This window comes from Schistocerca gregaria, chromosome X (assembly GCF_023897955.1).
Source record: "Schistocerca gregaria isolate iqSchGreg1 chromosome X, iqSchGreg1.2, whole genome shotgun sequence".
Taxonomy (NCBI): domain Eukaryota; kingdom Metazoa; phylum Arthropoda; class Insecta; order Orthoptera; family Acrididae; genus Schistocerca; species Schistocerca gregaria.
The window spans coordinates 317,132,855-317,160,711 of NC_064931.1; the positions used below are offsets into that span (position 1 = coordinate 317,132,855).

The 27,857-nt window shown below is 41.2% G+C and overlaps 2 protein-coding genes across 8 annotated transcripts in view; one reads left to right on the plus strand and one right to left on the minus strand.

The window, feature by feature from the left end:
• Positions 1-27,857, plus strand: part of LOC126299284 (constitutive coactivator of peroxisome proliferator-activated receptor gamma-like) — a 633,226-nt gene that overhangs the window by 479,866 nt on the left and 125,503 nt on the right. The window lies entirely within an intron of this gene.
• On the minus strand, positions 18-27,828 carry LOC126299286 (serine protease inhibitor 2-like). The gene is made up of 7 exons (XM_049991075.1): positions 27,633-27,828; positions 14,203-14,531; positions 11,943-12,153; positions 11,204-11,415; positions 10,918-11,103; positions 7,102-7,246; positions 18-817 (listed from the first exon to the last, which is right to left on the minus strand). The coding sequence occupies exons 1-7, from the start codon at positions 27,652-27,654 to the stop codon at positions 420-422; spliced, it is 1,503 nt and encodes a 500-aa protein (XP_049847032.1). The 5' UTR covers positions 27,655-27,828; the 3' UTR covers positions 18-419.

Here is a 27,857-nt window from a genome sequence, read left to right on the forward strand (position 1 = left end):
TAGAAACAGTTGTGAAAAACGCTTATTACAAATTTCTTTAATTAAAGTTAAATTTTAGTTTAACAAGACATAAATAAATAAAACCAACGTTTTTCTTTCTATTTGAGCTTTGCAGCTCTTACATATAGATTAACATTATAAAAAAAACACTTGCATGTTGTTCCACATTACATGCCAATAAAATATTGTTCTTTTGACAGTGACTTTTGTATTAACAATTTGCAAATCTGGTTGGTTCTCTCTCTCTCTCTCTCTCTCTCTCTCTCTCTCTCTCTCTCTCTCTCTCTCTCTCTCTGACACACACACACACACACCCACACACACCCCTCACAGTCATATTGTGAACATGCGTGCAGTAGACGCATTGGTAAAGACTAGCGAGTAAAAGTATTGACATCAACGGAAACTTTCTTCGTTCACTATTGCGGAAGCTTCTGTGGTAAAAATTGAATCAGGTAATGGAACGCGCTTTGAGATAAAATATAGTACACACGCTTTTTCTGCTGTCCACCTTTATCGATTGTTTGAGATGTGATGTCAAAATCTGGCATTTCCACAGGGTAAGGTCCATCCTTTTCAGTTTGAGACACGTGAGGCTGTTGAACACCTTTGGAACCGTCTTTCTTCTTGTCACCGTGGAATTCTCCTTGTCGAACAGAAATGGTGGTTTTCTGCTGAGTTTTGTCAGTCGATGGTTCCACAACTTTTCCTACGAATATTACTGTACCAGTCGTCTCGTCTTCAATAAAGAAAAGAAATGGATGTGTAGCGTTGAATGTCACCTCTCTGACTCCGATTCGATCAATGACCTCGATACCTGTAACAGAAGACACGTTTTTTAAATTTGTTTGGTTACCTAATCTTTACGATTTGTCAATTTCTTGACAAACTGAAAAACTCATAAGTGCACTCTGACTTGCTAAAAATTAGGATAGAAAATCAGTGTCGTGTACTGTGCAGGAGAAAAAGTTTATTTCAGTCACTCAAATTATTCTGTGGCTATACCGGTTTCAACTGAGTGACTGTCGAGAATTTGACTGAAATAAACATATTGTTAAAAATAATGTGTTCACTGATGCTGTGTCAATAACTGGTCAAATGTGAACTGTTAGAAGACACACATTCATATATCCAGTCATACCCAGCCACGCGGATTGTAAAACAGTCACACCGAGATTGTTAAAATGTGATATTAAAAACCCAATTGGTCTGTAGAATAAAGGCTGATATTATAAACTCAGAAAAATGTGGCGAACTGATCAAATTTAAAAAAGGAAAGGACAAGGCAGCCACACGTGTAACAAAATACTATCCCTATTAACTAAGGGAGCAAACAAGACATTTCAGAGTATTGTCCCACATTCGTATTATCGTCTACCGAAACAGATGATACACCAGCTGATGAACTAGCCTCTGCCCTATTGTCTGAATATAAAACATTTATAGAGTGGCGTACTTAGTTCTGTACACAAGTAGTGCAGACTGGAGGATTCCCTCGCCAGAGGAGGCCATGTACAATTGGGCTGCTTAGACCCAGGTATAATGGAGTAAGTGCTATTTTCCCTTACGATCTGAAGTAGCCCAGAAACCTCATTATACATTTGAAACAGCTTTCCGCGTTATTTTCTGGAAGGTAAATTAATTTGCAGACGAAACTCCAACTCGATATCCTCTTTGTAGTTGGTTACAAAGGACTACGAAAGCATAGGAAAATGTCTACAGAAGCCCCATTGATGATCGTGTCCGAAAATAATATGCCAAGTAGTATCATATGCCCTTTTTGTCGAAAAATATGACTATTGGCCGCTGTCACAGTAGTAAGGCTTGTGTAACTACCTCCGGCAGGCAAGGTTGTCAATCAGCAGTCGATATCTCCTGAACCCACATAGATCGGCTAAGAAGCTGTGTTGTCTGATCCAGACCAGGCCATATGCTAAGATTTTACCTACACAGCTATTTAAGGCAGTGCTTCGCTAACTACTGGGCCAAGTTACGTCTTTTTCTGCTTTGATGAGAGACCGGAACTGCCTGTCTGATTCGGAAAATCTTCCTGTGCCGTATTTCATTAACTATTCTGTAGTTATTTCCTTTGATTTCTATGTCGCTGAAGCATAGTGCTCTCGATTATGTTGTGACTGGAGTCAGTATCAGGAGCCTTGGTGCCAAATGCAGCTCTCAAATGGAAAGGGGGCCCTGTTCAACTGAATCGTTTCCATGATCAGATGGTGACGGCGCGATGCCAGGTCCACGTTAGCAGCAGCAGTAGCAGCAGCTGTGGCAATAATGGCGAAACGCTAGGCCATTGTCTGGTCGATGTTACTGGCTGGTGGTTGGAGACACCCTTCAGTGTAGCTGCAATAGCTGGCCTTTTATATTTTACAGAAATCTTTCTTCTTGTTGCCTATACTTGAGCCGAGATGGACTGATGAGAATTCAGGAATTCTTGTCCTAAATAATACAGCGGCGATGAGTGTAGTGGGTCACTATCAACCTGCTCAGAGCCGCTCAAACTGACCCTGATTGCATAGTGGCACTTCCCTCCTCCAAAGATCTTTGATTAGTCAGACTGATGAATCACTTTCGTAATGTGACACTGTTCAACAACAGCCAGTTGCCTAAATAATGTCTAGTCAGTCTTGGTATTCACTTTGGTGCACTGCTTGTCTGTCAGATGTATGCAGATGGGGAAGTTCCCACTCTAGGGAAGTCGTGGACCATTTTCTTCTGAGCTGTCTACGAGCAACGAAAAGCAAACATCTATGGTGGAGAACGAACCTGTAAGTGTGCTGAAATGAAAGTTGTACTCCGTTCAGAAGACGAACTTCTGAACATGCTAGGCTCTCAGATGGTGACAGGCCCCCATAAGAAGGTCTACAATAAAGTTCACTTAGCAATAAGCGTGAAAACTGCTACAAGTTCTTTGTGAATCAGTGTTTACAGTACCATTAGGAGGGCAGGTATAGGCAACAGACTTACACTTTATGGCACGTATATAGTAACTGGATGAAAGCTTTTCGTGAGAATCTCAGTACGACTTGCCCTTCTCTGTTTGTTCTCTTGACGTTTGGCTGTTAGTGGTAAAGTTGGCCATTATGGGCGTTTTGGTACGATGCCTGCTTCATTTTTTCTTGTGATGAGACGTCAGTATTTTGTGGTCTTGGTACTTCGTGTTGCTGATCTTGATATAGGTATGGAAACTGTTTTTGCATCTGCACTTACAGGAGACTATATTTATACTTCCTCGTCTGGTGACAGATCAGTTTTCAGTTCAGCGTGAAACATTTGGCTGATAATTTCTATTTTGAACTTTCATTTCTTCGTGAAATATTTTGCAGTTTTTGTTCCTTACTGTGTGATCGCTGCCTTTCCCCATATAGCTTTACATGCAAGTATTGTGTAGCCGAACTCTAACAAGGCGTTTGGTAGCTCTGGACACACTTAGGCAGAGGAAGCCTGCAACACGTACTCCAAATTTTACGATTTGGAAGTTATGTTTTAATGTTTATTATTCCGTTACACAATTCCTTGGTACTAATATTCATAATACCCAGGCAGGAGACCATACTTTTGTTTGAGCCAACGTAATTACGTTTTTGAGCTACATCAGAGAATTCCCCATACATTTCGCATTTAAGGAGCTGTTGCCCTTGTTGAACAGTGGTTGTTTTGGAAATATCACACAATTAGTTACTTGCTTCCTTGATTTTAGGGTTGTTGCATGTGTTAACTCAGTCTAGATACAGAAAGTTCACTTTTATGTAATGTCCCTCCTTGCCTTCTAATGAAAGGTTCTGTTGTTCAGATGTATCCCGCTGCTATTTAGAGTTTTGCTGTTTACTGTAGACTACTCTGCAGAATTAGCTTATCGGTCCTCCTTGGCTGGTGGTTGTTAGGTAGGTAAGTGGTCAAGTAACTACCGTTCCACCTCTGAAGTAATCAACCACGTTGGCAGTTACTCAGTGCAATAAAAAGGAGGAAACTACAATGAATTGGACATACATTAAGGCAGAGGGGCGTATAAAGACAGTTCTAAGTGGGAGGAAAGAGGAGTTGACCGAGGAAGCGATTTCAGATATGATTACGTGATGGGCGTCAGCACATAACAGCAACATTTAGAAGGAAGCAATCGATTGCACGGAATGGAGACGCAAAGGACATACAGCAGAAAAACATGTAATGATAAATATTCAGAAATTTCAAGTTATGCGTCTCACAAAACGCAGTATGTAGTATCTACTGACTATAAATCAGTTAATTGCAGATGGACTCAGTCAACTAATATAAATATCTGTATATAACAGTTCGCGGAAATATGCAAGGGAATGACAAGTCTCAATCGTGGGTAATTCTGGTGACATTGCAATTCATTGGTGGGATACTGGAAAAATGGCTTCAATCTATAAAGATCATTCCTTAACTAACATTTGTGCGACTCAATCTATAATTTGGTTCACCTGTGGGACCCATACAATATAGGATTTACTGGTGACAATGAACTTGTACGAAGTAGGGCAGCACAAATTTTCACAGGTTTAATCCACAATGAACTTTAAATGGCAGATGATTGATCGATGTCCACTATCCCACTAAAGGCTACTTACAACGTTTGAAGAAACAGTACCAGGTGAAGAATCTTTAAACATACAACCCCTATGTGTCGTTCCTGTGGAGACAATATTGGGCCGATTACAGCGCGTACAGTGCCATTGTAGATGTTCTTCCAGTATTCGAGAAGTCGATAGAATGGAAAAAAATAATACTTTTCTGTGGTAGAATTGGATAGATTGTTTGACATGCACTTTACAGTGGTCTGCAGAGTCTAGATTTGGATTTGGATGTAGACACACGGCTGAAAATTCATACAATTTATGTTGCAGCCTTTAAGAATTTGTATGTGAAAAAATTTCTGCCCTGAAACCATAGGCCAAGAAAGGTCTACTACAAACGCCGTTTGACATCTGTATGCAGCAGTTAAAAATTTTACCACCCATGTCTTGTTTGTCCTATCCTACATAGTGTCAGAAAATGGACAAAGGAATGTTGCAAAACACTGAAGAGAGACGTGGAAATTCTTAAGATTATGATCAAGTTGAAAATCTCAACAAGTGACGTAGCATATTGCGTAGTTTAGGCTTAGGAAGAAATCGAAAGAACGGTAGCAGTGAAGTCTGAGACTGGGGATGAAAATCGCGAGAGAGAGAGAGAGAGAGAGAGAGAGAGAGAGAGAGAGAGAGAGAGAGAGTTTTATGGGCGCTCAACAGCGTGATTACCAGAGCCTTTACACACATTAAACCAATGAATGTGGCTGAAACCTCGAAAATTGTTCCACACTCATGCACTCGAATCGACCGCACAAATCACTATCTCACATACGCGAAAACAGAGAAAAAGTTACACGTGAGATTAAAACACAGAACGACAAAGCAGCTAAAAGAAAGGCACAGGCACCACCGCCGCGTTGTGGGCTTAACGAGACGGAGCTTTTTGTCCGTCACTTTCAGTCACTCCTCCCATCGAAGCAAATCTTGGATGTAAACAGCGAGGCCACAGCATGCAGGGTGATGGCACACTATAACAACTAAAACAACTGAGGATGATAACACCACCTTGACTGCTAGGATCCGACCTTTCGTTCACCCCAAATGTCCGTGTGCCCTGGTACCCAGCAGAAAGACACAATCTTTGCCAGTCTTTGCAGTTGAAGGAGGGCATCCTGGATATTCGGTAGTATTTAATGTGCTGGGTAGAAACTTTATAGAGTGTTAAGAGCACTCAGAGAATCGGATTAAACAAATTTAGCACTGGAATAACGTCTCATCTGATTCAGTGCCCACAAGATCGCATGTAGATCTGCGTCGAAGACAGTGAAGTCTTGAGGCATTGAGGACATGATCTGGGAGAACAATACAGCAACCAACTGAGGCCCCCTGTCTAGACCCATGCGTAAAGACAGCTACAGAGTTGTTGGGCTCATAAAATGTCAGAAAATATCACATTAAAAACAGATCTCGCGTACTGCACAAAATATAAAATTACTCTGGGCCTCTGTAGTAACCAGGGTGGCAGACTTAAAACCCTCGATTTGGGATTGTAATGAAAATCGTGGGGGAACGAGGTGTTACGATTTGAAATACAGTCAACGACAGCCGTACCTTTTGGAAATACTGTTCCGTCATTCGCCTTAAGTGTTTTAGGGAAATCATAGAAAACTAATATTGACGGCTAGACGGCGACAAACTGCTTTCCTCCCACATACGAGTCCCGTGACTTAATACTCCGCCATCTCTATAGGCGAAGGTACACGAAGATGTGGACTTCGTCCTCTTACTGAACCGTGTATATGGTTGACACACTCCTGAAACTCAAAATGTGAATTACTGATGCACACAAGGCAAACAATTTGCTGATCCTTTACTGTTGACTAAACGAGGAGGAAGGAACGTATTCCAATGTAATTCTCAGAAAGTAAGCATAGGCTGTAACAGTCTGCTTTGTTACTAGCCTGGATGACAGCTGTTTCCAGAATCTGATGAAGCTTTATTAATAACGTTAATGGACAGCATTCGTAGTCATGTCTTGTAAATGGGGTTTTTAATTATCAAGTGCGACAACCATTAATAAACCTGGGAAATTATCTTTTGGAATAGTTTTTCAGTGAAATTCTCTATAAAGAATTTTATGTAAAAAGTAATCACGTAGTTTGTTTCTAATGGGTGTATCACAAGAGGGTTAAATGTGATGTGTGATTTAAGTGTGAACTGAATTGTGCTTTTAGTAGTACTTAGGCCTACTTTCTTTGATATAACAACTCAGTTCAATACTTTTATAAGACGCACCTAGAAGTGCTTGTTACACTTTTAATTGTATAACTCCCAGAAACGAAATGCAGTTAACAACATTTGTTCCTCTAACAACGAGGACTTAAAATTTAATAATTCTTGATTCAAATACTCGTCTTGGAAATCCAAGAAGTTTTTCTGGTTACCTTACGATTAACGATATTCGCAGTCAAGAATATATTAGGATATATTAGGATATAAAGATGCTGGAGTAGAAACTTTAAACGCATTTTTGCACATTGGCTAAGCTAGCACAACTTGCCTGTAGCTGCTGCTGCTGTAGTTCCTTTTTCGTTTACTTCTAGAGCTGATTTCTGTAAAACCTTTGAGACTGACAGCTTTCCATAACGACTCCTTGCAATTCCCTGCAGATTAGCTTTGTCTGTGAAAATTTGTTTTATTCCCAGCTGAAACAAAAATATAATATATAGCATTTGTCAATAGTCAACTCTTACTGTAAATTTCAGTTATTTTTTTTGCAAAAAGTGTCAATTTGCCGATATCCTGTTAATGTGTAACAATGTGAAGCATTTGTAACAAGAGATATATTTACCATCCTCACTTCACTGACGTCTCATTATGCAGGTAATGGTAGATATCTAATTTGAATTGCAGTACACTGTTGCCAAGACCAAGTACAACTTCTTTTCAAAATTTATAAAACTTTATAGTGCCCAATTAAGAAACTTGCCAATATTTTTAATTTTACACGATCAGTTGGGAGGGAGGAGGATGGGGAAGGGAACTTTGTCGTGTCCTATAGAAAGGAACCACCGCGTTAATTGCATTGAATGGTTCACAGAAATCACAGAAAACTTAAATATGGACGCAGGGACGGGGGGGGGGGGGGGGGGGGGAGGAGAGAGAATTCGAAACTTCGGCCTCCCGAATACAAGTCCAGTGTGCTAACCATTGCACTACGTCGCTCTGTCACAAATTTCAGTATTGTCCCTGGTTTATTTCAAGGAACACATTACGTTCTGCGCTTTTTTTACCCATGGCATTCGGTTGTGAATGTGGGTTGGCACATTAGATGAAAAGGAATGATTAGCTTCGTTGCATAGTACTCGTTAGTAGGGGACAGATCACTGACCTCTACGGGGGAGGCTGTTTTAAAATTTCTGCCGCACTCAATTGTTTCAGTTATGACCGTCTATATTTGTGAAGCTAATAGAAAACTTATATTTGTTCTTGTTGCAGTACGTATGCATGAATTCTAGGTGTGATCCTGTCAGACGGGGGAAGGGGGTGGATGAACCGACCTCACTGGAAAACATTTTTTGGGGTTGAGGAAGAGAAACTGTTCACGTAACACTGATGTTAAAAACAATGCGTGAATCTAAAGCAATAGAATCGCTCCGCTCCCCATCAGTCACGTCACTCCGAGAAGTCGATAACCCTCCATCAGCTTGTTTTGTGCATCTCAACTATGCATCATTCCTTTATTGAGGATTGAATATTTAAGCCTTCTGGTTAGTTGGGTGGTTGCATGATCTATCATTAGTACAGTAAATCCTAATGATGAAGTTTGAAACTGGCAAATCCCTTAACCCTTCATTTGCAGTGCTATTGCCAAAACTGTATTTAGGCCGTGTCAGATTTCGGGTCCAGTTTTGCATTACCTTCGCCCTGCGCCCCTCAGTACAGTTATGTAATTACCTCAGCCTATAAAGTGGAAAACGAGCGCAGTGTGGCAAATTTCACGACATATTGCGATAACTAGTAAGTAGCGCTTTCACACCGTTTAAACATTCGTGGTTGCAAAGGTCACTGAGTGAGTGTAATGGTTGGAATCTCATGTGTTTTTGTTTTACGATGAAGCACCATACACATCTTTAACGCCTGCTCTTAGTTTTAAGGTTTGCTCAGTATGAGTAACAAAATATTGCGCTTTATATTGTGCATTAAGCAACGTGAAACTTTACCTGAACTGATTTATTGCGCTACGTAATTCGTTGTTTGCAGTAGATTCTGCTATTAGAAACGTGGTGGTAAGCAAAAATCAAAGTGCTGTCTCAGGAAGTCCCATTTTTACAGTGTTTGAATCTGTTTTTGTTTAGGACAGTAGAACTAATTTTCCGTAAAGGATTTTTTCTTATGCGGGTAGAGTTCAAGGTGATAACTAATGAGTTTTGAAATGCCTGTTGCATCGCTTTTATGGATTCCACCTTTCCGTGTAATATTTAATCGGTCAGGCGAAGACACACACAATGTTATTGCCAACCGCGTTATTGGCAGTTACGATTGGAAATTTTGTTCTAGTTTCTCTTAATTATCACCTTTTTTACTTCTGTCTTCCTCATACGCTGAAATCAGTTGCGATGTTTCTATATTTAGAAAGCCAATCTTAACGGCTAAAAATCTGAATTTTAGCCTCATTTATTTTTATACTTTCTCAGTAGCCTGCATTCGTGACATTTGCAACAGATAAGGTAAAGTATTTAAGCTGCTTATAAACTGAATTCAGCTTTAGCATGTGTTTTCTGTTGTAAGAATCATGTGCACCAAATGTTCAAGCGAAATTTTACTCCAGACAGCGAAACAACCATTAGAAAACCATCCGAAACGATTCCGAACACGATTGCACACTTACGTGACGGCCTGCAAAACTCCGACAACATCATAACGCCTGTGCAAGTGCAAGTCCGGAATAAAAACATTGTATCGGAGCATTATAAGTAAGTCCGTGTTATTTCTTAATAGTTTTCAGCTTTGCATAAGTAAAACTTTCGTAACCTGCACGTGGTCAGTTCTGCTCGTATTTTTTTTAATTTAATGTCGAGACATTTGGGTTCTTAGTTTTTTCTTGAGATACCAAGTAAGTGAACTTTCAGAAAGGGTGCGATTATGCGTAAGAAGCTATTGCGTTTTAAGACTGAGGTAGTGGGGCGCAATTTCCTGACCAGTTTTATTCAGGCTACCCAAGAGATCCTGACACGTCATGCGTCAGAAACTACCAAGCAGCTTTAAAAATGAAAGTGAAGAGAGACGTGTGAATAAACATTTGCAAGTCTGATTCAGTTGCGAAGACAGACTTTCCAGACAATAACAGAATCAAATACTTTACGAAGTTAAATTTTTCTCCACATTACACTTTTTAATTTATAGTATTGTGTTTGAAATGCGCTAAACAAAAATTGCTTTACACACTAAAGCTTAACCCTCTCAGATCTGAATTTTTCTGGAAGAAGGAAACTTTTCTTTATGCTCTAATGCTGTTATGTGATTCTTTAATCATTTTAGATGCAAGATTTATACACATGTATAGACTAGTTTTTAAAATATACTTTTTACACTTGGCTTCTTTTTATAGGCAATTTTGAAATGTTCACTGATCATTCAATAATTATCATGCAAAGAACGATAATAGTATTCAATCATTCATTTGCTGAAACTTTTTAGTTACGACCAGCTTGTCGCTGAATTCGTGGGTGAAAAAATGAACACTCACAAACATGTGCACATGAGGTTTCCATTGAGGAAAAATATTTGTTGCAGCTAGGACACAGCAAACAATGGACAGTTGTTGGCAGTGGGTTCTTTGAATCACGTCCATCAACATAGTTAGCAATGGATAAGATTTGTGTGCTTACAGCAGAAAATTAGCTTGGACAGAAACTTCCAACATGCTGTACTGCTTTTGGAATTGCAACGACAGGAAGTAAGTGAAGGAGTGTGACAGGTATGTTTCAAGTGACCGCCAAAGTGTTTGGACACGAATGACGTTTCCGTAATGTGGTCAGGTACCCACGTTCTAACGAAAGTGTTATGTACGTGACATTTGTTTGTGATCCTTCAAAAACAGACTGCGTAAAAATTAGGTTACGCGCTTTTGTTTTTACCCAACAAATATGCAATTTCAATAACTCTAAAACTGGCGACAAAATGGAAAGTCATCTGAGGAAAAGAACGTCCCAGTTCTGAATTCAGCAACAACGAAATTGAGATTCAAGCAGCTAGCGCTGTGCATTTTAATGCAGCGTACCAAGACCAACATCAGCTGTCAGCATAGTTATACAATATTTCCGAGATGATTGCTTTGTGGTCTAGTTTTAATTACCTTTATATAACTACTTACCTCCTTCAGAACATCGTTCAGGAGTACAGAAAATTCGAAAGTAAATTTTGGGAGCACCACGTGTACTGCAGTCGGTCTGAGCAGTCCGAGATCTTCTCGCAGAGCAAATGGATTTACAGTGCTCAGAAGGTTTTCGAGCCCATCCCTGTCGTCCGGCAGGACGATGAACATTGAGAATTTCCTGCCCTGTAACAATGAGTACAACGTTTTACTGTACTGAACTTGCAGAGATTCCTCACACCGCAATCACAGAGAACTCGGGAATTGCTAATAATATGCAACTTACAAGATATGGTAATCGCAATATGCTTGCATTAATCTCTTTAGAGTGTAAGTAGAAAAATTCTGCACTCTGACGCATGAACTGTGCGGTTACAGTTTTCCCTTTGCCTGTGTAGAAATTGCTGGTGAAAGTAAGCTGAGGCTGAAATTGATACTTCCAAGAGCCTTTGAAGTACAGTGCGTTCACAAGCAGGAGGACAGCGTCCGAAAGACCATCTGTAATTAATACTTTCCATTAACAACCAACTTTAATTAGAATTTCTTGTTGTGATAAACTTTAAATTCACTTAATTTTTTACCTTCCAAGTATTTAAATTTAGAAGATAATAGCAGCTACATTATAAAATAGTATCTATCAGTCATAACTGACACGATTACCTGCCATATAGAGTTAAAGTTTTATGGGTATTTTGTCCTGACAAGAGTGGTAAAGGAAGAAGCTTAAAGGTTGACAACATGCGACATATTGCTAAAGAAAATAAAAATTCAAGGTTTACTTTTCCCAACAGCAATATATTAAATGGCGGTGAGACCTCACAAAGTGAATATAATAACTGAATAGTAGCATCTTCGTAGGAATCTTTATTTTATTACTGCCTGTAGTATGTGTGTATAACCGAAGCAAAGGCGTGTGTAAGTATCGGAAACGAAATGTGAAAAAATTTGCTGTTAGTTCGCTCTTGAGAGTGGTTTCCATGAATGACTTATACAGAAAAAGAGAATATGGTTTGAGCTATACATACCTTCACTCATTATTGAGTCAATGTGACCACGCGTAGCATTTTTTACCCATTCATTAATTAACGGCACAGTTTTAGGATCTCTGAAGTCGACATTTTGAATATCACTGTTATAAAACGCCCTCAGGATTGTAACAAAGCGTGGTCGTAGTGTCAGTGAGACGTCTGCAAATACTTTGTTTCCCAAGTCGAACAGATAATCCGCGTTGCTTCCCTGTGGATAGAAATTTGTGACTGAACAACTGGTTAATTCCTAGTCACAGTTTTACGAAGACTTCGTAATAAATTATGTAACTACTAAATCATGTTTTAGTTTTTTGCAGGGCGACTTTTTGATGTGTATGGAAAATCGGACTATGTACAGATGACGCTGAAAGGAATCCAACAGTTATATACCATTTTTAAGCAATATAATTTTTACAGAGCTATAGCTAATTTTCTGTACCTCAAAACCGGCAAATCCAAATGACAAAACATTACGTAATATGATCACATTATAAAGCATGCCATGCAGCTGTATCGCAAATCACCCAGTAAATACTATTTCGATAATATTTGATGGGAAAGTATACTGTTAACAGCTGCAGCCAGTTACTAGCTTAAATTATGTTTTAACGAAAAGATAAGAAAATTTACATCTTTTGCAACTAAAATTTATTTTTGGGTACCAGGTATACTGCACCAGTAGATGTTATGTATATTCATTTGTCTATAATAGACGTAAAATTGATTATGCATATTTCTGCTCGAGATTTGTAGTGGTTCTTTTTCAGTTTCTTTAAGTCTAGGTATTTCTGTTTACAGTATATGCTTGTGTTTTGTACTTACATTCATTTGTGTGTCCTGTTCATGTAGCCACTTTTCATTCCGTATGTGCTAAATGCATAAAATATAAGTTTCTTACAATAAATATTTCTTTGCATATAATCTATACTGCAGTTAACTGCACATGCTTGCCTGTTCTTTGTCATATGCCTTAGAGCTGACTGAGGCATCATGGGAGATTTTAGAAGTGCTGGGGTGGTAATGGAGGGGAGGGAGGTATGGTAGACTGAATTAGTTTGAATATTGATCTTCTGTTGCTTGTTTGATCATTGAGGATATTCTCATTCTTATTTGTGGCCTTATGGGCCTTCTGTATGAAATATTCCTTTAAAATGAACACCCCTCTTGTTGCTATGGCAATGATTTGTTAATGTGAAAGTTGCGAAGTTCGGCAACACTTCAGATTCCAGACAGGGAACGCTAGTTCAAAGGTCAGAATAAGGTATTGTACTACCTCCTGCAGCACCATGTTAAGCAGTACACCGTACCGTTCAAATCAACCATTGGAGTGACAGCTTTTCCTTACGAAGCAGTGATATGAAATGGGGGCAAGCATTTAAAACCTGTAGAAGAGAAGGCGAATGGAAGTTACACTGCATCTATAAGCTGCATCTGAAGCTGTACATGAAATCTCGTCATGTCTGAAAAGACTAGGTGCCATTCCGTTGTGCAGCGTTGTCTTCAGGTGCACCATTTTCTGTGCGCCTCTGTTTGCTCAAAGGAACCCGCAACAGTGGTCGCCTTGCTGACATTATGTGATGTTCGAGGCATGGTTGCACTGTCCACGGGGATACTGGTCTCGCTGCAAACAAGTCACTTTTGTGGCTATATAGTTGACATGGCTGTAAAACCCTGCACAGTCGAGAGAATATAACTTCTGTCTTCTCGGGCACTTGTGTGGCGCCATTGAGATCCTGCTCAGTGTCTTATGGGCCGCCTGAAGTAATTAGTTCCACATTCGCGGGACAGTCTTGGGATCCCGACCCACATGAACAGCGGTATCTCTGAACGAGAGCGTGGATTCTCGATAGGCCACGATCCTGCTGCCGAATTCCGGTATGCTTGGGCAGACTTTTCCCTTTACACTAAGCATGACTATCTTCTCAGACAACCAACATCCAAACGCGATATCTGAATGAAGAGGCTGCTACTTAATCTGGCATTACTTAATGCTACTCCGCGCAGTTATGCTGGAAGGACAATCACGTGCATATCCAAACATGTAGTACACTCCGTGGCAATTTGGGGTCTGTTGCACGCCGCCTTCATGGCGTTGCAGTTTAAACGATCAACAGTGCAGGTGTAGGATGATTCTAGAAATCTGGAAGCTCTCAGAATATCTTTAGCCTCATCGTATACACTCTTGGGTAATTATGCAGAGGACGCTTATTCCAAATAAATAGTTAACTAAATCCAGTTTAGATGTTCGGAGTGTTACCTGCAGCGAGGCCACGATGGCACTGTACTTGTCGCGCGTCTGCTGGCGGTCCTTTGTGAGCAGCAACCCCGCTTCGAGTTCGCGCGCTGTGTCGCCCGTGGCGCCCTCGTACAGCATCGCTAGGACCATCTTGACGCCGATGGGTGAAACTACCACATTTCCCGGGTAGCGTGCATCCAGCGCCCGGCAAAGTGCCCAGTCGAAGGCATCGAATCGCTCTCCCGCAGACACGGGGAGGTAGTCGTCGTCGTCCCAGAGGCTTGGGTCCTCAGCAGGCGGCAGGTCCAGAAGGGGTGGCACGGCCAGCACTCCGCACAGGAACACGACGACTACACAAACAAATCACACGCTGGCCTTACTCGTGGGAGCTATTTTCTCCGTCTGTGGCATTCCATCTGAGTTACAATTAACACACCTCATCTGACAGTAAGAGGAACTATTTATAATCATCTTGCTTTCACTGTTGGGAACATTAATCTGCAGTTTATCTGCACGACATGAAACAGTTAAATAAGCAGATGAGCTCGCAAGCAATTTTACATCTATGTGAAGTATTCTACAAGGCTTATTAAATGGAGGTGGTCATGAAGTATTGATTCATTTCTAAGAAATAATTTGTATATTTCCATAATACATAATTGTAATCAATTTCCGTAATAACATGGCCCTTTTTTTTCAATTTAATCGGGAAGAATGCCTACGACAGCGAACGTGCTGTTAGTGGGCGATTGTGTATTTTATCTTATCTGGATATTAAAGTATTTCACCCAAAAATTTCACAAACCAGCACCAACAAGATAAAACATTCGGTTACTTGTCAAGAAGTTCCAAAGACCTGGAAAAGTCTGTCAATAACGCTCCGGGAAATGACCTGTACCACAAGAGAGGGTTCAGTGTATCAGTAGCAATCTGAAGTAGTCCGAGCCCGCATCTCGTGGTCGTGTGGTAGCGTTCTCGCTTCCCACGCCCGGGTTCCCGGGTTCGATTCCCGGCGGGGTCAGGGATTGTCTCTGCCTCGTGATGGCTGGGTGTTGTGCGATGTCCTTAGGTTGGTTAGGTTTAAGTAGTTCTAAGTTCTAGGGGACTGATGACCTAAGATGTAATTAAGTCCCATAGTGCTCAGAGCCATTTGAACATTTTTTTTTAAGTAGTCCGAATGTGCATGAACTCTTCCTTTAAGGAACCAGTTTCACTTATCAAAATCAAAGAGCTAAACAAGTAAGCATACCACATTCAGTGCTTCACAAATTTGACCACTAATTTTACGCCGATCTCCAAGCTGAGTTATGATGTGATAGGAGCTGGCGCAACGAACACCTCGTGGCAATTTTCTTTTACTGATGAGGCCACATTTCACATCAGCGGAGATGTTAAACGCAACTGCTGCATTATGAGTAATAAGGCACCTCACTACCATTTAATAGCAAAAACACTTATCAAAAATTGATGTTTGGCTTGGATTCACAATGACTACAGTTTATGGACCCTTTGTTTTTGCGGAATAGAAGAGAAACATACGTTGGTGTTCTGGAGCAATCTCAGGACTTTGCAAAAGCAGACAATGTCTGATGGGAAACCGCAATCAGTGGTTATTAACTAATAATAATTAGCAATCTCAGGAACCACTCTTCAGTAAGAAACATTGTTGATAATTGTGTTCCAACAGCGTAGAGGATTATCTTATTTTACTCTCGCAGAAACGAATATCAGTACCTAAATCGAAGATTCGCCAAAAGGTGGACAGGAAGAGTTTCAAGATTGTGTCCACTGTGTTTACCTGATTTGACTTCCTTGGATATCTGCTCTGCATCTGGGTGCATGTAAACTCAAGTTTGTGAGAATCAGAGGTTAGGGATCTAAAGTATCTAAGAAATCAAATCCGGGATGCAGCGTCAGTCGTTTCATATGAAATGGTCGATTGGTTGGTTGGTTTGGGGGAGGGGACGAAACAGTGAGATCATTGGTCCCATGACCTAGGATGGCAGGAACGATACAAACAGTGAAGCCCAATCATCAAAGGGGAAGGGGTCACGTGCAAACAAAGGAAAAAGGGATATCAGGAAGTGGAATGAACAGGAGGTAGGGTGGGTGGAAACAGAGTAAGGGTGGCTCATAAATACTACACATAGTGGGGCACCAGCACCACCAACAAACTGTCCCGACACCCACCATTATCATGAGACAACAGGGACACCACCAGGGGAACACAAGAAAAGGGTAAAAGAACAGCCCAACAGAGCAGATAAAATGTAGGAAAAAGGCGGAGAGAACCTGGCGGGTGTGGAAGCAAGGTCAAGGCCTCCACAACCAACGGCCCACACGCATCATACACTATCAATCTTTCATATTTTTAACAGAAACGTACTTATATTACAGCCTGGATCGACTGAGAAGGCCGGCCGCGGTGGCCATGCGGTTCTAGGCACTTCAGTCCGGAACCGCGCGACTGCTACTGTCGCAGGTTCGAATCCTGCCTCGGGCATGGATGTGTGTGATGTCCTTAGGTTAGTTAAGTTTAAGTAGTTCTAAGTTCTAGGGGACTTATGATCTTAGATGTTGAGTCCCAAAGTGCTCAGAGCCATTTGAACCATTTGACTATGAGAAGGGAGGGGGTGGGGGAGTGTGCCATTATATCAGTGAGTGATTGTATTCAGATGCCCTAGTAAAATTTTACGGAATCTAAGGTAAAAGAACAGCATAGAAACTAAAAAATCACTACAAACTGGCCATTTTTTTAGAATATCAGGTAAACTTAGTGGGGTGCAGCTTCTCGAGTTGCAGACATACTGATAAGCTGATAAAATTTTCTCGGGCTCTAATGGTTTGAAATCCACAAACTTTCGGCCGAGTCCTCCTTGGCCATAGTCAAGTGGCGACTGTCTAATGATTGCTGCTGCCGTCCTTATATAGCCGCGCTGTCTTAAGTGACGTCACTGGTGCTCGCTCCAGCGCCATATATGGTAATGTTTTCATTGCGCGCTTACTGCGCCCGCTTCAACTTACCGATGACCGGGTTCCAGCTTGTGCTTAGTTGCAGGCCGCCGTCTTTATTGAGGGTGCTGTCAAAAAAATTTTAACTCTGTCGCTTCGTTCAGAACACTATCCCAAAAATTGGTAGTCCGTGAAGTAACAGATTTATCGGCAAATCCAATACGGTGTCCGTTTTCTAAAGTATGTCTCGCCACCGCTGATTTCTCAGGATACCAAAGGCGAAAACATCTCTCGTGTTCCACACGGCGCTGTTCAATAGTTCGTACAGTCTGTCCTATATAGAATTGCCCACACCCACACGGTATTTTACATGCTCCTGGTGTTCCGAGACCAACATCGTCTTTCACAACCCTTATTAGCTGTCGAATTTTAGCCGGTGACCTAAAGACCGTATCGATTTTATGCTTCTCATAAGCCGGCTAATCTTTCCTGTGACAGCCACAGAACGGCAAGAACACAAGCTGCTTCGTCCTCTCCTCTGAGGTCTTCTGCTTATGTTTATACTGCAAGATGACACGAGAAATCAGGCGGTTGCTGTAGCCATTTTCTTTTAAGACTTCCCGTAAGTGGATCAGTTCCTTCGGAAGACTTTCAGCGTCTGAAACGGCTTCCGCTCTATGCACCAATGTCCTCAGAACAGAATTTTTCTATGAAGTGTGATCATAGCTGGTAGCATGCAGATATCGGTGTTTGTGGGTGGCTGAGACATCAATTTTCTGTCCGGCGGACGACGACGTCTAGAAAAGACAAGGTACCTTTCTCTACTTCCATCGTAAATCTGTTATGGATGCTGTTGTTGAAAAATTCTACCAGATTTTCACGCCCACGAAGCAAGAAAACGAATGTGTCTTCTACGTACCGATAAAAGCAAGTAGACTTTGCACGAGCCGTGTCCAGGGCAATGTTAAAGTACTCCAGGAACAGGTTGGCTATAATTGGAGCTAATGGGCTTCTCATAGTGACGCCGTCCGTCTTGTACCTTGCCACGAGTTCGTTTTAGGCGCCGTACTGCATCATCAATTGCAGACAGTCGATACAGGTCTGTACAAGTTGAGCAGGGCTTTGTTATAGCTGTTACTGAAACAAAAGTAGTTTTGCTGCTTTTAGCGGGTATCGACGCATTAAAGAAATATGGAGAAGTCCCCTTTCCGCATCGGGTTTGAAGAACATTTTAGGAAGTTCGAATTAACTGGCGATTTGGAAGTTGCCGACGGCCAATTCCACCACGAATTATTGTAGTTACTATTGCCATGGCTGAGAATGCTGGACGCAATGTGCGATCTTTAAACAGTGCACCAGCTGTGTCACTAGAGTTGAATATTCTATGGTCCACCGTTCGAGAAGAGCTGCACAATTGTGAAACTGTGTCTATGACAGTTCTAGGCTGTCGTCGATGCAGATGGTTGTCACATTGAGCAACGTTTCTAACGTAGAACGTAGGATACGAAATTAAACGTTACAATATCATTTGGAAATGTCTGTCAATGGTTTATTAGTTATTTATCTTCCGCGTGTCCTTACAAATGTTTCCAGAATGTTGATTTGTGCTACGATCACACTTTTTAAGGGGCCCTCTCAAGTAGCGAAAGTTTAATTGTAACCACCCTGTATATAAAAAAAATTGGGCTGCAATACCATGATGGCAAAGTTCGTAATTTATCTATTTACTAGACTCAGTATAGCACCAGTCTGAGACCAGAACAAATGCGAGGAAGTGCTACACGTCGCCAGTTATTAATTTGAGACTGGTTTTAGCCTTTCTTGAACTTTATAGGAAATAAGAACTGTGCTTACATTCGATACCTCTAAGCTGGAAAGTAGCGGTGCACCAAGAGAGTTGCCTTCTCTGTTGAGGTCAAAATCTTATTTGGGCAGGCAGCCGTTACTGTTCGTAAAGAGAACCTACACAAACAGTTAGGAAATTGGTGTATTTAGTTGCGTGACAATGTAATAGTGGTATCCCCTCAAGAAAATAATTAGTGAATTATGTCTTCAAGCAGAACTGCAGAAGTAATCTGTCAAACGTTTCTTGCGGGAACAGCAACCATTTGCATTGTTTGCATATTTGTCACATCAATTTTTTCTAATAGAAAAGTTAAATTGACATTCGTGGAGTGAACAATCTAAATCGTCGTTAAAAATAAATGCGTCATAACATGCCTGTAACACACCTATAATAAATATTAATGTCAATCACACACCAACAATAATGGAGGATTGAGGAATAAGTACCCACCAATCTATTTTGCTCACTGGAAACGATCTTGCAAACTTATCCGGCATTATTAGTCCCTGGGGCCATTTCTTTACTTTGTGGAATACCTTTTATTACAGATAACATTACACATGGGCGACGACTAATATGGTTGCGAATTCACGAAATGTATTTCAATCATAGTGATTAGACACTTTGAAGATATTCACAATAGCTGAATATAAAGGATAAGTAAATCATGTCCTTAAGTACATATTCTGCTGGTTTTAACAAACACTATGCCATGTCTCCATCCTGTTCATCCGGTTCTTAGCGGAGCCGTTACAGGGGGCGTGGGAAATAGGGCTTTGCAGCACCCACATTTTACCACTTTCTGAATATTGTCAATAAGTTTTCTTACCTACTGTCGTGGGTCTTGTACAAGCGCAATTGGAAATGTCATTCCATGACGACTCGCGGGTATCTAGGTTACAAATGTCCTGTCAAAGTTTGATCTACCTATACAGAAAGCTGGCTAAAGCCTGAAATAAGTTCTGCAGAAATTTTTACGAAGTCTCAGCCGGTGTTCAGGAAAGATAGATTAGGCAGAAGTGCTGGAGTGTGTGTGTGTGTGTGTGTGTGTGTGTGTGTGTGTGTGTGTGTGTGTGTGTGTGTGTGTCAGTACTGGTTTATCTTGTAGTGAAGTCGAAGTAGATACTCCGTGCGAATTGGTATGGGTGGAGGTTATACTTAACAGCCGAACTAAGTTAATAATTGCCTCCTTCCGACCCCCAGACTCCGATGATATAGTTGCGGAACAGTTCAGAGAAAGTTTGAGGCTCGTAGCAAATAAATACCCCACTCATACGGTTATAATTGGTGGGGACTTCAACCTTCCCTCGATATGTTGGCAAAAATGCTTGTTCAAAACCGGTGGTAGGCAGAAAACGTCTTCCTAGATTATCCTAAAGGCTTTCTCCGAAAATTATTTCGAGCAGTTAGTCCACGAACCCACGCGAATTGTAAATGGTTGCGAAAACACACTTGACCTCTCAGCCACAAACAATCCAGAGCTAATAGAGAGCATCATGACTGATACAGGGATTAGTGATCACAAGGTCGTTGTAGCGGGGCTCAATACCGTTTCTTCCCAATCCACCAGAAACAAACGCAAAATAATTTTATTTAAAAAAGCGGATAAAGTGTCACTAGAAGCCTTCCTAAGAGTGAATCACCATTCCTTCCGAACTGACTATGCAAATGTAGACGAGATGTGGCTCAAATTCAAAGATATAGTAGCAACATTGAGAGATTCATACCTCATAAACTGGTAAGAGATGGAACGGATCCCCCGTGGTACACAAAACAGGTCCGAACGCTGTTGCAGAGGCAACGGAAAAAGCATGCGAAGTTCAGAAGAACGCGAAATCCCGAAGATGGGCTAAAATTTACAGACGCGCGAAATTTGGCACGTATTTCGATGCGAGATGCCTTTAATAGGTTCCACAATGAAACATTGTCTCGAAATTTGGTAGAAAATCCGAAGAAATTCTGGTACACAAGCGGCAAGACGCAGTCAATACCTTAGCTGTGCAGTGTCGATGGTACTGTTACCAACGACTGTGCCGCTAAAGCGGAGTTACTGAACGCAGTTTTCCGAAATTCCTTCACCAGGGAAGACGAATGGAATATTCCAAAATTTGAAACACGAACATCTGCTAGCATGAGTTTCTTAGAAGCAGATACCTTAGGGGTTGCGAAGCAACTCAAATCGCTTGATACGGGCAAGTCTTCAGGTCCAGATTGTATACCGATTAGGTTCCTTTCAGATTACGCTGATACAATAGCTCCCTACTTAGCAATCATATACAACCGCTCGCTCACCGATAGATCTGTACCTACAGACTGGAAAATTGCTCAGGTCGCACCAGTGTTTAAGAAGGGTAGTAGGAGTAATCCATCGAACTACAGACCTATATCATTGACGTCGGTTTGCACTAGGGTTTCGGAGCATATACTGTATTCAAACATTATGAATCACCTCGAAGGGAACTATCTATTGATACGTAATCAGCATGGTTTCAGAAAACATCGTTCTTGTGCAACGCCGCTAGCTCTTTATTCGCATGAAGTAATAACCGCTATCGACAGGGGATCCCAAGTTGATTCCGTATTTCTAGATTTCCGGAATGCTTTTGACACCGTTCCTCACAAGCGACTTCTAATCAAGCTGCGGGCCTATGGGGTATTGTCTCAGTTGTGCGACTGGATTCGTGACTTCCTGTCAGGTAGGTCGCAGTTCGTGGTAATAGACGGCAAATCATCGAGTAAAACTGAAGTGATATCAGGTGTTCCCCAGGGAAGCGTCCTGGGACCTCTGCTGTTCCTGATCTATATAAATGACCTGGGTGACAATATGAGCAGTTCTCTTAGGTTGTTCGCAGATGATGCTGTAATTTACCGTCTAGTAAGGTCATCCGAAGACCAGTATAAGTTGCTAAGCGATTTAGAAAAGATTGCTGTATGGTGTGGCAGGTGGCAGTTGACGCTAAATAACGAAAAGTGTGAGGTGATCCACATGAGTTCCAAAAGAAATCCGAATTCGATTACTGGATAAATAGTACAATTCTCAAGGCTGTCAATTCAACTAAGTACCTGGGTGCTAAAATTACGAACAACTTCAGTTGGAAAGACCACATAGATAACATTGTGGGGAAGGCGAGCCAAAGGTTGCGTGTCATTGGCAGGACACTTAGAAGATGCAACAAGTCCACTAAAGAGACAGCTTACACTACACTCGTTCGTCCTCTGTTAGAATATTGCTGCTCGGTGTGGGATCCTTACCAGGTGGGATTGACGGAGGACATCGAAAGAGTGCAAAAAAGGGCAGCTCGTTTTGTATTATCACGTAATAGGGGAGAGAGAGTGGCAGATATGATACCGGAATTGGGATGGAAGTCATTACAGCAGACGTTTTCCGTCGCGGCGAGATCTTTTTACGAAATTTGTCACCAACTTTCTCTTCCGAATGCGAAAATATTTTGTTGAGCCCAACCTACATAGGTAGGAATGATCATCAAAATAAAATAAAAAATCAGAGCTCGTACAGAAAGGTTTAGGTGTTCGTTTTTCCCGCGCGATGTTCGGGAGTGGAATGGTAGAGAAATAGTATGATTGTGGTTCTATTAACCCTCTGCCAAGCACTTAAATGTGAACTGTAGAGTAATCATGTAGATGTAGACATGTAAATCTAGTATTTTAGATTATTTATAGATTTCGTCATCCACTTTACAAGAGGTTCCACAGGTTTGTCGATGCAATAAGTATTTCCCTTTGAATCTTCAAGTAGGATTTCTAAAAATTCAGTTCCAAAATGAAAAGTCCTTATACGCTAGTGCTTATTCTTGCTGTCTCTTAAAATTTCTAAATGTTTCCCTGTAAACAATGGAGGTACTAATTTTACGAAATGAGTGCAGGATTTTTAGTACGAAGTTTGTGGCCAAGGTGCCTTTGCGCAGCATATGATTGGTGCTAAATGAGCACAGACCAACGTACATTCATTTTAATTGTGTATGCTTGACAAAACGTCAAGCCACGATCTTCAGTGCACTATTAGTTATTCATGGTAGTATTTACGTTCATCGTGTAACTGACTGGAGGAACGTACGATCTGCGATCTAGTTACCTAAATTTGTATCCATTTCACAATAATTGTGAAGGAATGAATGTAGTCTACGAAGTGGACCTAATTTTTTCGTAAGGAAACTCAAAGGTATGTCGTAATTGTGTTGTAAGTTATAGACTTAACAATATCTCTCTCTCTATACTGACATTAGCGTGTTTTGTAACCTCATCCCCTAATACTCAAAACGGGAATTAAATGAATCAGTCAGTTACGAACTTCAGCACTACCTTGCTTTGGTATTCGATGCTCGATCATGCCAAAAACCACGTCAAGTTTTTCTCACATGACATTAAAATTTTTGTCAAAGCAGTCAGACTATTACTTTACTTTCTAAAAGCATTTCAGTCAGTACCCCACACCTACGGTTATTATTCAAAGTACGGTCACATGAGAGCATCAGAAGATTTGCGACTGGACTGATTTGTAGATAGAGGATTCAGCATGTGAAATTGGGTGAACAATCGTGTACATAAGTAACTTCAAGCGTGCCCCAGGGAAATGTTGATACATTTCCTGTTCATGTTTTATATTTACGACCTTGCACAAACAATAGTAACTTAAGACAAAGTACTGTCTGAAGGAAACGGCACAAATATATATAAGATTTCAAAGTGATTTACAGACTGGAACTCGCTTTAAATGTTCAAAAAATGAAAATGTTTGCCGTTCACAGAACGAGAAAGCTTAGTATCGTACGGCTACATTATCAATTTGTCGCAACTGGCATCTTTCGGCTCACACAAATACCTGAATAGCGATTTGTTTGGATACGAAATTGAACGATCGCATAGGCTCAGTCGTAGGTAAAGCAGGTGGAAAACTTCCGTTCACTTTTAGGATACTACGAAAATAGAAACGGTCTTCAAAGGCGATTGATTACAATCGCTCGTGCGACCCATCTTAGAATATTGTTGAAGTGTGTGTCCCGAATTAAGCAGGACTAACAACGAAGGAAAACTAGTGGACAAAGTTTTGCACGGTGATGCTGAAAAACTGGAAAATGCTTTAAGATAAATTGCCAAAACCTAGCTACAAAGTTTCAAGAACCAGCTTTAAGCACCGAATCAACGAATATAGTAAATCCCAACGCATCGGTCCCGCAGGGGCCGCGAAGACAGGCAATACAGCGCGCACAGCAGTGTTTAAACCTTCTTCCTCCGCTCTATAGGTGAACAGTATGGAAGGAGGCACTAAGAAGCAGTAAAATAAGAATTACCCTCTTCCATGCACTTCATAGTGACTTGCTGAGTAGAGATTCGACTTATTTCCTCGTTTAAGAATTGTCTAGCTAGAAAGTTTGCTTATTTCGCCAACCCGAAGATTCCTGTGCATTGTGCCAATGTGTATCATATCACGCCCAGAACTAGGAATTCTAAATTAGAGGTAGACACACACACACACACACACACACACACACACACACACACACACACACACCGCAAGATACAACAGAATGCTCGCGCGGTTACTGTACATTGACTAACGTAGAGTCACTCCAGCTCGTCCACTTTTAGATATACGTGACTCTTCAGAAAGAGCAGCTTTATGGGCTGTTAGACACGTAGGCAGACAGTGTACAGGAATATTTTCAGACGCTGTCGCTACAAAACGCGCTTGGAACTGTAAAGCCTGTTCCAACATTGTCTCGTACTACCAGTAGGAATTAAGTTTAAGTGATTTTAACCATCACTCATGCTCATTCATTTAGCTTTAGTTGCATAGATTTTAGTAAATTTTTATCTACGCTTCCATTCCATCCGAGGTACTTCAAGGTCTGTTTTACCTTTTGCATCGCCCGTTCATAGTTCGATTGTGTACTGTCACATTCTTTACAATGAGATACATCTTCCGGAAGTGTTAGTTCAAAAAATTTCATTTTGATCCAGATTTTGTTCTTTTGCGTATGAAACGGATATTTCATCTACCCTTATAACAGCAACAATACTGGCCTCAGCGCAAAATAATTATTTCTGAGGTAGACATGCTTTACTGTTTCTATATTTTGTCATCTTAATTCGGCGTCTTGCAGGTGCCACCTATCTCCCACCAGAACAAGATTGATCACATCTTAAGTATTACGACTGCTAACGTGATGCGAACTATGTCTTCCTGACACTTCGCTGTTATCTTTGAGATCATGAAACCCCTTTTATTAATGGCTGGAAAATTATTTTTGTTGACGATTAAATGACTAATGTTCTTTAACAACCAAAAACCTACGTTACGCAAAAGATGATTTTAAATACTTTTAACCACGGAATAGCACATATGAAGTAGGAATGGTGGCTAGTTTGTTATGAACACTTGACACTAAAGCATTTCAAAGAAATTTCCATTGATTCATGATCCACTGAAAAACAAAGGGCAAATTTTGTTATTGATTTCAGTTTAGCTCGAGCATTTCAACATGAAAATTAAAGTTTTAATGAATTTGCAGGGATGAAAATCAGGACTCCGTTATTTTTCCAGATTTTCATGTTTTTACACCCGTCCTTAAAACATTTCACGCCGTGTGACGATGGGCTGCTGGTAAATCAATCCTCGTTGCAGGTCAACGGCTAGTGACGTGGAACGGAGAGGCTGCTGCTGCTAGGGTATGCGTAGGCTGGGCTGTTCGCAGGCTCGTCTCAACCGCCTTGCCATTGTACCCCGCGAGGTCAATGTTCGTTCACATAGTTCCATTGCGCGCGGGGGGAACGTTTTCCAGGAGAATGGCAGACGTAACGATACATGCACCGCCACAGCAGAATATGAGAGTAACTCTGAAGCGATGTGCTGTATCCACGTCTACTCGATAAGGCCAATTTTTACCATTTAACTCCAAAATATAGCTTATTTACAAGAAGAACGTTGCACGTTCTTGCCACTATTTAACATTATGAAGGAGAGAAGGAATATCAGCGTTTAACGCCGTCGTTAGCAACAGCGTAAGCTCTAATAGTCGACAATGGACAACAACATTAGCCGTGTCCTGTTTTACACCTACATCCATACTCAAAACCACTGAAGTGCATGGCAGAGGGTACTTCATTGTACCACTTAGGACTGCTTCCCAATCCATTCACGTGTAGCGCGGGAAGAATTATCACTTTAACGCTTCTGTGCACGATGTAATATTCTAATCTCTTAGCAATCCCTAAGAGCTGCTTCAAGAAACTTTTTAAGCATGCTTTCACAGGATATTTCGAATTTATTCTCAAGTGTGTGCCTTTTTTCACCAAAATCTCCTTGACGCTCTCTCACAGGAGAAACTTCTGGCTGTTCGTGCAACTTTTTGTTTACGTGCAGTATGTCCTGTTAGTCCTGTTTCGTATGAGTGCCACACACTTTAGCAATATTCTAGACTGGATCATAGGAGCGGTTTTTTTTTTTTTTTGATAAATCTCCTTCGTATACGGATTGCACTTTCCTAGTATTCTACCACAGAACTGAAGTCTACTACCTGCTTCACCTGACACTGAGCCTATGTGATCGTTCCATTTCGTATCTCAGCAAATTGTTCAGAGAAACAAACCCTCTATTTGGCTTAATCGATTTGAGGAAACTGCAGAAAACCCTAATCAGAATCGCCAGACGATTTGAACCCCACTCCTCCCAAAAGCAAGTACAGTGCCTTTTTCACTGCTTCACCTCGCTCGGAGAAGTGGAGATGAATCAACAGTTCAGCGCATGTCTGCTCGTTAGGACGACGATAGCTTGTTTACGACTTCTGTGCAGTTGTAAATGGGTATCTCATCAACGATAAGTTTCATCTTTACTTCGCTCCAACAATTTTCATGTTCTTTTATCATCTGGTGACCACGCAGATAAAACGTGGCAAGTTTTCTAAAGATTATCATAATGTGCTGTAGCTTAATGGGTTCCAATGGCTTTTTTCCCGCCACTTTTATCACTTCAGGCAATGATTTGTATATGTGAAGAATGTTAGTTGCACCGTGGTTCGGAGTTTATGTTCAACTGTAAATTCCTGTATAACTGGCTTGGTACGTCATTTCAGTGGTCGGAGAAAAGCAACGGCATACCACTTTTAATAGGACAATCGTAGTAAAACACTTATATTCAAAGCAACTTTATAGTTTAGCAAAGCTTTGCCTTTTAAAGCTAGAGAAATACAACGATTAGCGCGCATCCTCTCCGTCGATAGTTAGCTAGCTGAACTTTGAGATAAATTTAGAGATTCCGCACTCCAACAATAAAATGGGGAGGAGTTTCCTAACTCATTTACCGTGGAAATTATATTGACTATAACGTGAGTGATACAGTGACAGTAGCTGCTGCACGTAATGAGTCACAGCATTCCGAAATTATTACATGTCAAAAGCACTTAATATAACTTTGATATCGCCGTAGTCGTAACCCTAAAGGTAATTGTGTCCATAGCATTCGCTGATTTGTAAGTTATCTCGATACCGGCATGCGTTTCTGTAACATCGGAAAGAAGTCTCGCGATCGACACTTTTCGATTTTTTCCTTCTGAGCCGACTGCCGTTGTGGTGTCACAAAGAGAAAGGGTGGGGGGTACGAGCAGGGAGCCAACTTCTTAGCGACAAGAGCACTGACCTGTGAAGGCGCGGACGGCCATGGTGTGCGCAGCGCGGCGCAGTGGCGACTGCTGGCCGCTGGCTGCGGTCTGACTTGTTTACCTGCGCTCCCCTCCACTTCCTCCACACTGGCGCTGGGCCCGGGGGAAGTACTGTCCAGATCACTCTGCCCACCGGAATTTCTCGCGTCGCTAGCCGCATCAACCTTGCCTAACATTTTAGGCATGTTCCACAAACCGAATTT